The following is a 14,087-nucleotide window of genomic DNA, read 5'->3' as shown; positions in this document are numbered from 1 at the left end:
GCGGCCGCGATAAAGCGACAATGCAGCAACACGAGACGTAAAGAGGGGTGATGATTTTAGGTGTGTGTGTGTGTGTGTGTGTGTGTGTGTGTGTGAGAGAGAGACAGAGAGAGAGACATAATGTATAATATATTATGGGAAGGAAGGAGGGGTGTGTGTGTTTTGTACATGACATGCAGGGGAGTGTCACCTTAATCTTTTGTGTGTGTGTGTGTGTGTGTGTGTTGTCATTCACATCTACTTGCCTCTCCATAAAAATCATCATCACCCCTAGCCATAAATTATTAATGGTCCCTTAACGTTTAGATGCATATTTATATCACGACTTGTCAGCTTGATATGGGAGAAACTGTTGCATGCCTCCATTGTTGACCACTTTGATTAAACCCACAACCACGTGTATGGTGCTGGCAAACCCACGAAGCATATTGGGACAAACCAGGATTCGAACCCACGACCATAGGCTCCTGGGATGTGACATGTTCAGTACATTCAGAGACAACGGTGATTATTGATGAGCTGTAAACCTGGTCAGTAACTTACGAACGCTAATGGATACAAACACAGAGCACCCTGTTGTCATTGCAAATCGATACTGGGGCTAAATGTACGCCGACATGACAGAAAACTTTCACGACTGTGTGTGATAAATTCTCTGGTTGCCAATGTTATATTTTGTTTGTTTGTGTGCACGTTTAAGGTTATTTGACACAGTATTTACATGTCATTGCAAGTACAGTACAAACATATTTACGTTATTTATTAATGGAATGGAGACTGTTCCAGCCCAAGGCGACATACGCCTGTCGGAACGTGGTTCAATGGGATCGATATTATTGAATTTCGGTTGACAGTTTCCACATATATGTCATTGGCCTGCCATATTTTCGTCGACGGAGAACATGGCAACCGGGAAGTGAGTCAGTGCAAGAAATGTCCGGTCGTAGTCGAGTATGACATTTTGCGGAGAAGACTGGCTTCGTGGCGCGAGACGCAGACAAGGTATGGTTTTAATGTAAACATTGTATTCCGTGTCATTGTAATCTGGCTAGTTCGAGTCGTTTGGGGTGTCTGCACAGCACGTCGACCCCTTGGGCACCCTTGGGCAAAATGTCACGGTTCAGTTAAGAAAAAAGGTCGACGTCCTGTCCATTTGACTTTATGCCAATTAACAGGGGATTAACAAAGACAAAGACATAATTCAGTGTTTTCACAAGGCGGTAATCCGGATTATGTGGTTGAGAGCACAGACAACATGAGAAAATTACTATATTTCGTCCATTTTATTTCGTATACAAAATCATTCAACATGAAGTAGGTGAGATGCAGCATCTGCAAACTCTCTGGTGTTGATTTATCCACTCTCAAGATCATGTCTTAGGACGTCAAGGCGGCGTTCCAAGTTCCTGTATTTCTTTTTCTTCCATGGATGTTTCTGTCCAACGCATAACTGCAACAGGCGGACTTCAGCGTGAGTCTGCTCCTTAGCAAGAAATTTAATTATTTAAAAAATTATTGGGATGGGCCTTTCCCACCAATCTCTTCAGACGACAGTGCTACCCTTCCTGATGGTTGTTGGTACGGAGACCGTCGGGATCGTGGTGGTTCAATGGGATCTATGGACGTCACAATGTCATTAACAGTTAACGCAGTGGACTTACAGCTCTTTGCTGTGCACTTCCGATCTCGCTCCCTCATATTCACTCAGTACATGAATCCACCACCACAGTCATCTTCCACCACGAGATGGAAGAAATCGCCGATTTCACTGTGCATTTGCCATTTCGAAACTGAATGCAATCTACCGCAAGGTCTTTCCTTACATATAGCTAAACTGAATGAAATATGTTCATCATTGTAAACTTCACTCCCATATGATGTCATTGATGACATTTTGAGTGAACTATGTTCACTCCTTACGCTATGGTGACCTTATCGATAATCTTAAAACAACACCCACTAGCGGATTAGAGTGACTCCAGCAACACCTTCAACATCAAAGGTTACCGCGGGTCGACTTCGTGTCCATAGCGAAATTTCAAAAGGTCGACTTCTTGTCCATAAACCTATCTATTCTCGCTCTCATTTTTATTTATTTATTCACACACAGTCACATGTGTATATATCTATGTGAATGAAAACGTATGTTTGTGTGCATATACATGTAAACAACTCATTCTAATTCATTAATCCATTCCAGACCTGGAGTATTTGTTCAGAGGTGAAATCTTAGAAGAATTTGACGACATGAGACTTTGGTTGCTTCTGTTGAGGAATTCCATTCTCCACGAGCTTCAGGTGAGAGAACATCATCTGTGGCTTAATGCATGAACATTAATCACGTGGAACTGTTCGTTATAATTTCATATCCAGTCGATCATTGTCTCATTTCTATGTTCTTTTGTTGATTATGAAGTTATTCAGTACAAGTGAGGTCGTGCATATACATGTAGTATTTTCATCGATCCGTTTCACGGTCTATATACTCTTTTTCATAATTATGAATAGGTCACAGGTGCCACAGTATGGAGAATAATGTGTGCTTTTGTCATACAGAACAATGCGATTTGTGGTTTGGATGCCAAATGGATAACTGAAATTAATGTTTAATACAATAACCTGATCATGCAGCAAAATATATAGACGTAGTGTTACTCTCATATAGTGTTGTAATAATCAATAAACATATCGAAATAATTGGTTAACAGGTTACCAGGGTAGAAGGAACTCTTCTGTCTCTTTGGAAACTACATGAAGAAGTCGTCAGGTCGTGGAGCCAGACATCCAGACTCTTTCTCAGTGGTGATCGTTCTCCCAGTATCCGTGACTCCCTCATCTCCATCTACAACATCGTCACTACGGCTGCTGACAAGTACAGTCTCTCCAGGCTTCTACCACCGCCCATCTTCGAAAAAGGCGAGCTTGTGCGACCATCCTTATCATCAAGAACAACCCTCGTACGGAAATCCATACAAAAGACCCACAAAATACTATCAACCACTGCAATGACAGAGCGACGTAAGGTTCAGAAGCCGCCACGAGGACGAACAGCCGAAGCCGATCACTTACCACAAAACCTGGATGAACCAGGGACGAGCTGTCTTTCTCAACAACATGAACAGACGGAGCGTTGTGAAGACGTTTCAAATATGTTACCAACGGTTCATGAGTTTGGTGGCGAAGAATGTACTTTTAATCATAACAAAAGGTCACTCATTCACGCCCATTCTACAAACTATACGTGTGGAAAGTCAAAAATATGTTCTTTACAATGATTTTATGGAACATGGGAGTGGTAATTTTGGAACCCCAGTACAGACTTAGTGGAGGCCTCAACGTTGTATTTAGTGCCGAGATCTTGTTCTCAAAAGTGTATAATCATCAACTGCAAGATGTATTTTGTCATACAAAGTTACAGACAAAACAAATGGTGGGTTTGTCAAATTTGCTGGGACTGTGATGAAGCCAAAACACTTCTCCATTAAAGCATCACAGAAAGCCTAAACGTGGCATAAGATAAGAAACCTGGAAGAACGTTCGGAAAATATTCTTGATTGTCAAACTGAAGAAAGTACATTTAAAGAGAGCAATATTTGATATATGTATTGATGCATTGTTCACTTTCTTTTCCTCACGAATCAATTCAATGTTCAGTTAATCACACTGAACAAATGACTGGAATCATCTGGAAGAGGTCAAATGTGCAGAACACTAACAATTTGGAGAATATGCTTCTGGAAATCATGGCATAAAAATATAGCACCACAAGCTCTGGAGCTCACCCGTGTTTTTGTGTGTGTCTGGAATACAATTTTCCATTGGAAGTCAAAGGAGGATAAGTCAAATTCATTACATTATGTGACACTTGTAAAGGAAGTTAAACAGAGGCAAGTTACATGGTGATGGTCAGCATGCCACTATTGACAACCATGGATAAACATGGGCGGATCCAGGATTTAAAAAAAATAATTTTTTGGGTGGGGTGGGGTGTGGGGTGTGTGGAGTGTTACTGGGGGTTCGAACCCCCTGAACCCCCCCCAACGCAAAAAAAATATCTTCACTGTGGTCTTAAGTCATTTTCAAAAGGGGGGGTTCGAACCTCCTGAACCCACCCTCTGGATCCGCCAATGGATAAATGTTGAACATGTGTCAAAAATCAAGAGACAGCAAAACATAACATATTGGTGGTGGCATATTGTTGGTGGCATAGTATTCTTTCACCATGATTGTTGAATATAAAATCTCGTAACAATACATGAGGTGTTGATGTGTTTATTGACAGTGAACTGCTGCTCACTCTACTACCATTTGTATATGATCAGAGTCACAGTATGGTATCACAGTCTTGGCAAATCTGGACACACTTGACACAACTGCATTTTCATTGATTTTATTTATAAATATACAAGTATGTACATTGTAAAATATATATGTATTCCCTGCAAATATCTTCTATTTCACAATGCAGTAGAATGATGGTATATGTTACCAATATAAGTAAATCTTATTATGGTTTGTTTACCGATCATTCTGTTCCAACCCATAATATTATGCTTTAGTGGTAGTTCTCAGAAAACTATAATCTGTTTGCAGTAAAAACGTACCGATGAATTTCAATTTTAACAAAAAAGTAAATCGAATAAAGTGAAATTAAGACTGCGAATCCTCATAATTTTACCTTGCCAATTGAACATTTAAATCTCAGAATTTCATTCAACTTAGGATAGAAGTTGTTTAACAAACGATCATGGTCTCACATCGCCATTAATGGTTTGTATTACAAGGGGGTGTGCACATCAAATGAAACACCCAGAACATGTAGGGTTGGTCTAAGTTAAGGCTCATCACGTACCACACATGCATTTGTTTCACTGTTCCAACTACTGAGCTTACCCCTTTGTAACTTGTTCGACTGAACAAACTATGATGGCACCAGTACTTGGAAAGTTGAAGAATCTATGCTGAATTCAATAGGACAAGGATTTTGCTGCTGTTATTCAGTTTTGAATGAATATGGGATTTGAACATCGTATGTTCCCGGGCACAGCAAATTGCAGGAAGATTCTAAGATCAGAAAACATTTTATATGTACAATACATCCTACTGCAATGGTATGCATAATACATATCTGTACCGATTTTATGGAAGACATTGTCAGGTTTCCATGCATTGGGAAATTGGTTTAAACACCATTTTCAACAGTAGTTAAGCTTATGGAGGAAAGCCAAAGGTGATGATGGTCAAAGCTGTTTAGCACTTATGTGCAACCCCAGAATACAGATGGCACTGGAGTTAAAGTGAGTTTGAAGTCACATCAGCAATATGTCAGCCATATTGTGAAGATGGTCTTGGAACCATGAAGTGTTGGAGCAACAACCAGTCAAGTCATGTGTTCAGCTGTTGGACATTATAAAGGTCCTCTGTCCTGTATTGTGGGATGTCCTCATCCAGCATGTTGTCTAAGGGCATGCATTGGGGGTTTAGTTTGTGAGCACCTTTAGCCTCTAAAACTCCCCCGGGGGCACAGATCCAGGGGTCGGCAGTGACATTCTGCCACTGAGTCAGGTCCATCTGCAACTGCTTCAGGATGTTTGCATATCCTGCATCTTTCACCAAGTTCTTGGTTTCCTTTGGGTCAAGTTCAAGGTCAAACAGTTCCCACTGACTGCGGTAATAATATTCCCGCAATGTTTTTATCCATGGCAAAGGCTGGCCTTGTCTTGTGCGGGTTAGGATATCTTGGAATGTTGGAGAGAGATAGAAGTCCTGATCGATGGGGAATGGCATCTTGAAGTTGATGTTCTGAATGAGCTTGTAGCGGGTAGTCTGAACGACTCTCATTGGGTAATACATTGTGACCTCATGCAGATCATGGCTGGCGTAGACGGAGGTCCAGCCTGTTGGTGGCTCCACCTGGAGGATGGGGAGGACAGATCGACCAGTCAGCTTGACGGGCTGCTGGTTGAGGACGTAGTTAGGGTACTGTAAGCCATACCACTCCAGCACAGTTGGGACGATGTCTACCAGGCTGACCATAGCACTGCTCTCCTGAAGAAATAGTTCCACGGAACTTTAGCTCACCTGGATATGTAGTCAATAGCCTAAAATCTCATGAAATACCTACACATGAAAAGATGCTGTCTGCATTGATATTCAGATGACTAGGGGATGTTTAAGGTTTTACAATGTTTTGAGCAATATTCCAGCAGTATCACTGTTGGGACACCAGAAATGGACTTCAGACATTGTATCCATATAGGGAATCAAACCCTGGTCTCCAGTAGGAAGAGTAAATGCTTTAACCACTAGGCTACTTAATTCCCTTAAGAAACGAAGACTAAAACAACACTAAAATATACTGATATCAGGAAAATATGATGTTATCATAAAGAGAAACATATGCCAGGTCCCTCACTGTAGCCATTTTAGGTTAGATGATGTTTACAGAGTACAATTTGCCTTTTGAGAGAAATTGTTTTAAAGAAATGGTTAAACAAACTGAAAATTGTAGAAACAATAAATAAAGTGCAGAATGTATATGTGAATCTTAAAACTAAATAAATATCATGTACAGACTTAGGGCAATAAACAGGAGGACAATATTGGACCGTCTTGTTAAATTTTCAAAGTGTTCAGATCTCAAAGTTGTTTTGGATGGGAGCCCTCTCATTAAAAAGTTTGGCCAGTTAAATAGTAGCCATTTTAATATATCTGGTGATTAAAAATATGATCTTGGACACAATTTAGTGTATTTTAGTAAGAAAACGCTGAGTGGAGTAGAGCGGAGTGGAGTGGAGCGGAGCGTAACTGACCTGCCCCCAGCGTTTCCTATGTGCTGGGGAGGACACCAGCATGGGTTCAGCCATGCCAGGGTTGTAGAGGTTGGTGCGGCCAGAGGGGAAGGGGATGCCATTGTCAGATGTGTAGATGATGAGCGTGTCGTCTGCCACACCTGCCTCCTGTAGCTCCTTCATCAGCATCCCGATACCTATACAGTCGGGACATGGAATGTTAAATACTGTCACCTCTATCTCAGGCTGCCACTTTTATCTAAAGACTAAGCAACCCTGACTCAATTTCTTATGCTGATCGTGTCTACTGCCAAGAGTTAACTAGCCTTTTCCATTCTAGTGCATTTGTAACTACTCGTCCCTTTCTGTAACCTGAAAGTAGACTCGTACCCCTCTCGTAGCCATGTCCGGGAGAAATATTCCCCCCAGCCAATCAGAATGCGCAGAAGAAATTGGGTTAAGATAGGTCTTTGAAATATTTTTCATTTGGGCTTGCATAAATTTTTCCCAGACACTTCAAGTATATTCTAATTATTGCATAGTCCTCCTGGGTTTCCTGAATTTTTATAACCAGGATATATTAACATTATGGCGTAAGAAAGTATTTAAGCATGTTAAACATACCCTTTGAGGTAATTTCCTTGGCATGGATGCCATATGTGTTTTCCAAGTAAACTAGAGTTACATGCCCTTGAAAATAGTTCGGCGACTAGACTATTTCTTTCTCTCTGTGCTTTTGCGCTCAGACAGTGCCGAGTTCAATAAAATGGCTACGAGAAGGTTATGAGTCTACTTTCTGGTTACAGTAAGGGACGGTTAGTTACGAATGTCACTAACAGTTACAAATTTGGATCGAGTCTGTTGGAGGAGTTACCTACCCTGATCCAGTCTATCACAAAGAGGTACAAACTTGTATCCAGTCTGCTGTTAAAGTGAGTGAGTGAGTGAGTTTGGTTTTATGCCGCTTTTAGCAATATTCCAGCTCATTAGTCGGGGGACACCAGAAATAGGCTTCACACATTGTACCAATGTGGGGAATTGAACCCGGATCTTCGGCGCGTGACGAGCGAACGTCAACTGTTAAAGAGTTACTTACCTTGATCCAGGTTACTACTAACTGTTACCTAACTTGATCTTGTTGCCTAATTACCTACCCTTATGCTGTCTTCCTAAGAGTTACCTACACTGATCTATGTTACTACAAGAGTTGCTTACCCTGATCAAGTCTGCTGATAGTCGTGTACTGTGCTGCAATGTCTGCCCGAGCAGCTGGTGTGTCTTGTACAAAGTAGGGTACCACTACCTCATCAGGAGAGTACTTGACTGGCTTCCAGTCTGGGATCAAACCCATCCCTGGTTCCCCGTTACCAAACTTCTCACAGAATTGCCCATACTGAGGCTGGGTGCTGCCACAGCGGTGGGGGTCATGGAAACCAATGTAGAGAAAAAATGGTCTGAAATTCAAAACACAAAGCTGTCAGTATCATCAGAATACATCCTTGACATGATATCCTTACCTTGCCAGCTGCTGATAAAGTCAACCTCTTTAGTCAGGTGGATAAGGTGTCCGACCTTGGATCAGACCTTGTTCGAATCCCAACATTGGACATGGAAATCTTTTGGAAATGGACACTCTGTAGAAACTGCTTTTAACGGACTAGCGAAGCTACAGCCTGGTTCTAGCCAATGGGATACTGGCAAGTGCTCTGAACATTCAATATGCCACAAATCTCGATACTTCTCGTGCAGTGCCTGCTCCACCCTTGTAGCCATCTATACTGCACACTGCTGCTCTATTGGGCAATAGTATATTTGGGCCCATTTACCTCAATGTGCTCATTTTACTACGTGACTTGAAATAGACATACTTCACTGCTACTGCATTTTGACTGTATTCATGTGTGATGGAGGAAGAAGTGTATAGAACCCCTATCTCATTAAAATCAGGTCTTTCGCTCTGATATACCACCTTCTAATGAAATTGGAGGACTGATATATAGGTTGTATTGGATGCACATAATGCAGGCCTATTGGAGGGTGGTGGGGTAGCCTAGTCGTTAAAGCGTTTGTTCATCACACTGAAGACCCAGGTTCGATTCCCCCACATAGGTACAATGTGTAAAGCCCATTTCTGGTGTCCCCCATCGTGATATTGCTGGAATGTTGCTAAGAGTGGTGTACAAACCATACTTACTCTAGGCATATAACATTGTTATTTATGCACCCACCTGCTGTCATTGGCGGCCAGGAACTCGCGGACGTACTGCTTGATGAATGTGGTGTTCCGCCCCACCTGTAGGATCGGATGGTTCTCCTCCGTCTGGGAGAAGTCAAACGGGTACACTGGCTCGGGACCTACATGCTTCTTACCCACAATTCCTGCAGTCAGACACACAGAACACATGAACACAGTGGGCGTTGAAGGCTTTTAATTCTAAAGGAAGGTGAGCATTAGACAAATTCTGATATCAACACAAACCATAAATGTTCCCTGGATAGTTCACACTTTTGATTGCAGAAACTACCAGCTGTATAAGCTATAAAAACACAATACTTTAGGACTGGATCAATGTCTGCTTTAAGAACAGGCTGTTTAGAAACATACACATACAGGGGTGGAAATAACCCATTGCCTGACGTCAGAGTCCAGTGTTTTTTTCTGTCGGGCAAGCAAATTTGTATATCACACTGTACCGGTGTCCAGTTGACTTTCCAATGGTAATTATGTTGTTTATTTTAAAAAATCAACAAGAAAACGTCCGGTATAGATAAAATTATCAGGGCAAGTGAATTTACATGTGCCACTGTTCCGGAGTACACTAGCAATTTTAAAGTTATTTCAACCCGACATAGTTCTTTAGATGTTGGTGCTATAAATAATATCACACCACTATGGTGGTCGAGCTGTCTAAGTGCGTGGATCGATCCCCACTTGTGACCGGGTGTAAAAACCTTGGAGCTAACATTACTTGCAGGCTCTTTCAGTGTTTTCACAACCCCTAGTGTGCAGTACACAACCCTGTGAACTTAAAAGAACCCACGAATCTGAAGGTATATGACCAGATGGACACACTTACACTTACAGACACCCAGTTGTGGGTATTGTAACGTGCAGTATCATTGGACAAAATACTGTGACTATGTGTCCCAGTTCACCCCGCTGCAAATGGGTACCTTGGGAGGATGAGGCTGTGTTATAACTCGCTGCTCCAAACAGGCTGCATGAGTTGAAAACTCCCCAGGGAGTTGAGATGGTTAAAAGAATGCCAGAAAAAAAAGACATCCGTTGATCAAGGGAACACTCAAGCGCCTTGAGCATGTACTAGTTGCGTGGATATGTGCATTATACATCATATCATCATCAATATAGTTCTGGTCACTGCTATTATCGTATGGGCATCTTGAACGAACCTTATAAAGCATGTCATGTGCAATATTTTGCCCTAAAGTTTAAAAAGGATTTTAGAAGAAACAGTCAAAGTCAATATTCATAACCAATTTTAAAATACTGGAAATGCGCTGAAATACTGGAAACAAGCTTATGCATGCAAGCCTAGCGTATTTTAAACAAGACATTAACACACCTGTCCTGACACCTGCTTGTTGGAGGATCCTGGGCAGACTCTGCACCTTGTCGAAGGACATGAAGTGATGCACGCTGTGATGCAGGCCATACATGCCATTTTGGTGCTGCGGCAGTCCTGTCAAGATGGCCGACCTGGGATACACACCACAAGGATGTATATAAGTGTCAGTGAACGTATATATATATATATATATATGGGTCTGTGAATGTGTTGGATAATGTTAGGTCTTTTATACTTGGTAAATGCATTTATGCATCAGTGACAAAATGAATAAAAGTGTTGGTGAATGAGTGTAAGTGTTGGTGAATGTGTATAAGTGTCAGTTAATGAGTATAAGTGTTGGTGAATGTGTATAAGTGTCGGTGAATGAGTATAAGTGTCAGTGAATGAGTATAAGTGTTGGTGAATGAGTATAAGTGTCAGTGAATGAGTATAAGTGTCAGTGAAAGAGTATAAGTGTTGGTGAATGTGTATAAGTGTGGTCAATGAGTATAAGTGTCAGTGAATGTGTATAAGTGTTGGTGAATGTGTATAAGTGCTGGTGAATGAGTATAAGTTTTGGTGAATGTGTATAAGTGTGGTGAATGTGTATAAGTGTCAGTGAATGAGTATAAGTGCTGGTGAATGAGTATAAGTGCTGGTGAATGAGTATAAGTTTTGGTGAATGTGTATAAGTGTGGTGAATGTGTATAAGTGTCGGTGAATGAGTATAAGTGCTGGTGAATGAGTATAAGTGTCAGTGAATGAGTATAAGTGTGGTGAATGAGTATAAGTGTTGGTGAATGATTATAAGTGTCGGTGAATGTGTATAAGTGTTGGTGAATGAGTATAAGTGTCAGTGAATGTGTATAAGTGTCAGTTAATGAATATATAAGTGTTGGGTGTGTATAAGTGTCGGTGAATGAGTATAAGTGTCAGTGAATGAGTATAAGTGTTGGTGAATGAGTATAAGTGTCAGTGAATGAGTATAAGTGTCAGTGAAAGAGTATAAGTGTTGGTGAATGTGTATAAGTGTGGTCAATGAGTATAAGTGTCAGTGAATGTGTATAAGTGTTGGTGAATGTGTATAAGTGCTGGTGAATGAGTATAAGTTTTGGTGAATGTGTATAAGTGTGGTGAATGTGTATAAGTGTCAGTGAATGAGTATAAGTGCTGGTGAATGAGTATAAGTGCTGGTGAATGAGTATAAGTGAGTTGGTGAATGTGTATAGCGTGTGGTGAATGTGTATGAGTGTAATCAGTGAATGAGTATAAGTGTTGGTGAATGAGTATAAGTGTCAGTGAATGATTATAAAGCGTGGTGAATGAGTATAAGTGTTGGTGAATGATTATAAGTGTCGGTGAATGTGTATAAGTGTTGGTGAATGAGTATAAGTGTCAGTGAATGTGTATAAGTGTCAGTGAATGATTATAAGTGTTGGTGAATGAGTATAAGTGTGGTGAATGAGAATAAATGTTGGTGAATGAGTATAAGTGTGGTGAATAAATATAAGTGTAGGTACCTGCTAGGTGAACAGCTGCTGACGGAAGTGAAGGCATTCTTGAAGACGACACTCTGGGCTGCCAGCTTGTTGATGTTCGGGGTGCGACATACCGAGTTGTTGTACACCTGTGTCTCGAACCCTGCATCGTCACCTAGGAAACACAGTGACGGCCAGAATTATTAGGCGAGCATGTTGCTGCTTGGGTGGCTGGTTAGACTGCAACACACACAGTTGTGCACCTGCGTCTCGAAACCTACATCATCACCTAGGATTGAATGATTGGTGTTGTTTAACACTGCACTCAGCAATATTCTAGCTTTATGATGGTGGTCTGTAAATAATCAAACCAGACAATCCAGTGATCAACATCATGAGCATCCATTTACGCAATTGGGATACATACATACATTGATGCCTGAATTAAAAGAACAAGCATGTTGATGCGAAGGATGAGATGCACAAAGTCATCTGCTTCAGTGATGATGTGTAAAACTGTCCCTCTTATTTTGTCTTGCCTTGTGTGACTCATAGTCATTTGATTTATATTTTAATGTGGTAAAGTGACCATCATTCATAAATATATGAAATATTGTACAATGCAAAGGGGCAGGTATGTAAACTTGAAAGGAATTTTGAATATCGATTTTTTAACTGCAAATTGAAATAAAAATCAAGTGACTACTGAAAGAGCACACAAGGCAAGACAAAATAAGAGCTACTGTGCATATTGTCCTGACCGAAGTCAGCTGCTATCGATTCCAGTGACTAAAACAAGAATGGCCAGGTGTGATGTTTGCTCCATGACAACCCGACATTCCTGTGGATCTCTGTCACTAAAAAATTAGATCTGTCAAGAGTAGTACAACTGTCCAATTCCTCCTGAAAACACTTCTTTTCTCTGAAGCATATTCATGTTAGACAACTTAAAGCACCATTGAACAGTTGGAAACCTGGCGCTACAAAATTACAATGTAATTATTGGCATGGTGCAGGACTCAGGAAGCTGTACAAAGCAATGTCAGTGCTAATGTCGTTGTAACTGCCATACCTCCACATGGACTTAAAACTGTTAAAGATCTTAGGTTGCTTTGTACACTGGCACCCTGGTACATAGAATCGATGCTAATATTTCAGTGAAGAATTTTTGGGCCTATACTCTTGTAATGTGTGACAAATCAATACAATATTTATCCCTAAGCTGAATATCAGAATGCATGGTCATAAATTTAAAAGAAAAATCCCAGTCTAATTTAGTTGTACCAGCTGTTTACACTAACACAATGACGTACCTATATTCAGGTCTCTGACTCACATGACCCAGGAGTTCTTAAACTGGATTACAATACAAATCAAGCGTTAGGACTAGGAGAAGGATTGGCATCTTCTTATATGTACCTGCCGGACATGTATGGCCCTAACGTAAACCAAGTGGTACTGTTACGACTGAGAGAGGAAATTGGCACTTGCCGGACATGTAAGAGCCTAACTATAGAGTATTAAGTGTCCACGATGATGTCAACAAAGAAGTGTAAAGTGTGTCTCTTCAAATGTTCTATATCACATAACGTAGAATCACTGCAGTATCTTCAAGCACCACATAATGTCTATCCTATTTCAAAGTACATGTAATAAGCGATATATTGTTTGAAGCTTACCTACAATCACCAAAACATTTCTTGTCTTGGAACTGACCACGTTCGGTAACACAAAAGTCAAAAACAAGACGTATCCTGTGGCAATATACATTTTTCCAGCTTTATCTAATCCGTCCACACACATATATGTGGGTCAAGAGCTGTTACCATGCATGGTGCACGAGAACTACAAAGTCCGAACTCCCACTTCCTCCATGTTGTACTCGGTCACATGACTCTCATGTGACAAGACCGAGCGGTGGGGTTAATCTGATCGCGGTGAAGATGTCCCAGATATCAGTACGAATGGATCTTAAGCAACTCAGAAGCAATGTTTTCCTCACATGTAAGTCAATTTGTCAACTTCATGTAATTGTTGATTGCAGTTTCATTGCTATTTCAGCGACACGTCTCTTCTATACCACAGTGGTGGGCATTGTGTCAGTGCCTGTCACAACCTCGTCATCGTCAATATATAGCGATACAGCTGGATCTAAATATAAATTAAATGGAAGTTAAACTTCTCAATAAATGTTATTTAACATTTTTCGAAAACTTATATGGTTATTAAAAAACATTTTCAACACCCCA

The 14,087-nt window shown here is 40.8% G+C and overlaps 3 protein-coding genes across 3 annotated transcripts in view; 2 read left to right on the top strand and 1 right to left on the bottom strand.

The window, feature by feature from the left end:
* Nucleotides 1–687: 687 nt before the first annotated feature.
* Nucleotides 688–4,254, top strand: LOC124284130. Its single transcript, XM_046720189.1, has 3 exons — nucleotides 688–1,002; nucleotides 2,201–2,298; nucleotides 2,709–4,254. Exons 1-3 carry the CDS (start codon nucleotides 954–956, stop codon nucleotides 3,273–3,275), a joined length of 714 nt encoding a protein of 237 aa, XP_046576145.1. The 5' UTR covers nucleotides 688–953; the 3' UTR covers nucleotides 3,276–4,254.
* Nucleotides 4,255–4,811: 557 nt separating this feature from the next.
* On the bottom strand, nucleotides 4,812–13,939 carry LOC124284129 (N-sulphoglucosamine sulphohydrolase-like). Its single transcript, XM_046720188.1, has 7 exons — nucleotides 13,518–13,939; nucleotides 11,881–12,013; nucleotides 10,376–10,509; nucleotides 9,020–9,170; nucleotides 8,007–8,245; nucleotides 6,813–6,988; nucleotides 4,812–6,048 (listed from the first exon to the last, which is right to left on the bottom strand). The coding sequence occupies exons 1-7, from the start codon at nucleotides 13,639–13,641 to the stop codon at nucleotides 5,386–5,388; spliced, it is 1,620 nt and encodes a 539-aa protein (XP_046576144.1). The 5' UTR covers nucleotides 13,642–13,939; the 3' UTR covers nucleotides 4,812–5,385.
* Nucleotides 13,741–14,087, top strand: part of LOC124284128 (sodium-independent sulfate anion transporter-like) — a 51,823-nt gene continuing 51,476 nt past the window's right edge. The window contains 1 exon segment of the mRNA XM_046720187.1: nucleotides 13,741–13,842. Within this exon segment, the coding sequence (XP_046576143.1) occupies nucleotides 13,828–13,842 (15 nt within the window). The 5' untranslated portion in view covers nucleotides 13,741–13,827.

The sequence above is a fragment of the Haliotis rubra genome, unplaced genomic scaffold (assembly GCF_003918875.1).
Source record: "Haliotis rubra isolate DU_JTF1 unplaced genomic scaffold, ASM391887v1 Scf33, whole genome shotgun sequence".
Taxonomy (NCBI): domain Eukaryota; kingdom Metazoa; phylum Mollusca; class Gastropoda; order Lepetellida; family Haliotidae; genus Haliotis; species Haliotis rubra.
Note: the sequence above shows the minus strand (reverse complement) of the source record. Positions and strands in the feature narration are given on the sequence as shown.

What these genes read in the sequence shown, in the direction of transcription:
- LOC124284130 (XM_046720189.1), top strand. Translation starts at nt 954, where the DNA reads ATGACATTTTGCGGAGAAGACTGGCTTCGTGGCGCGAGACGCAGACAA. An exon ending in TGGCGCGAGACGCAGACAAG is followed by an intron (nt 1,003 to 2,200) that starts GTATGGTTTTAA and finishes AATCCATTCCAG; the next exon opens with ACCTGGAGTATTTGTTCAGA. An exon ending in CCATTCTCCACGAGCTTCAG is followed by an intron (nt 2,299 to 2,708) that starts GTGAGAGAACAT and finishes ATTGGTTAACAG; the next exon opens with GTTACCAGGGTAGAAGGAAC.
- LOC124284129 (XM_046720188.1), bottom strand. Translation starts at nt 13,641, where the DNA reads ATGTGTGTGGACGGATTAGATAAAGCTGGAAAAATGTATATTGCCACA. An exon ending in CTGGCCGCCAATGACAGCAG is followed by an intron (nt 8,246 to 9,019) that starts GTGGGTGCATAA and finishes TTTGAATTTCAG; the next exon opens with ACCATTTTTTCTCTACATTG. An exon ending in ATAGGAAACGCTGGGGGCAG is followed by an intron (nt 6,049 to 6,812) that starts GTCAGTTACGCT and finishes CTATTTCTTCAG; the next exon opens with GAGAGCAGTGCTATGGTCAG.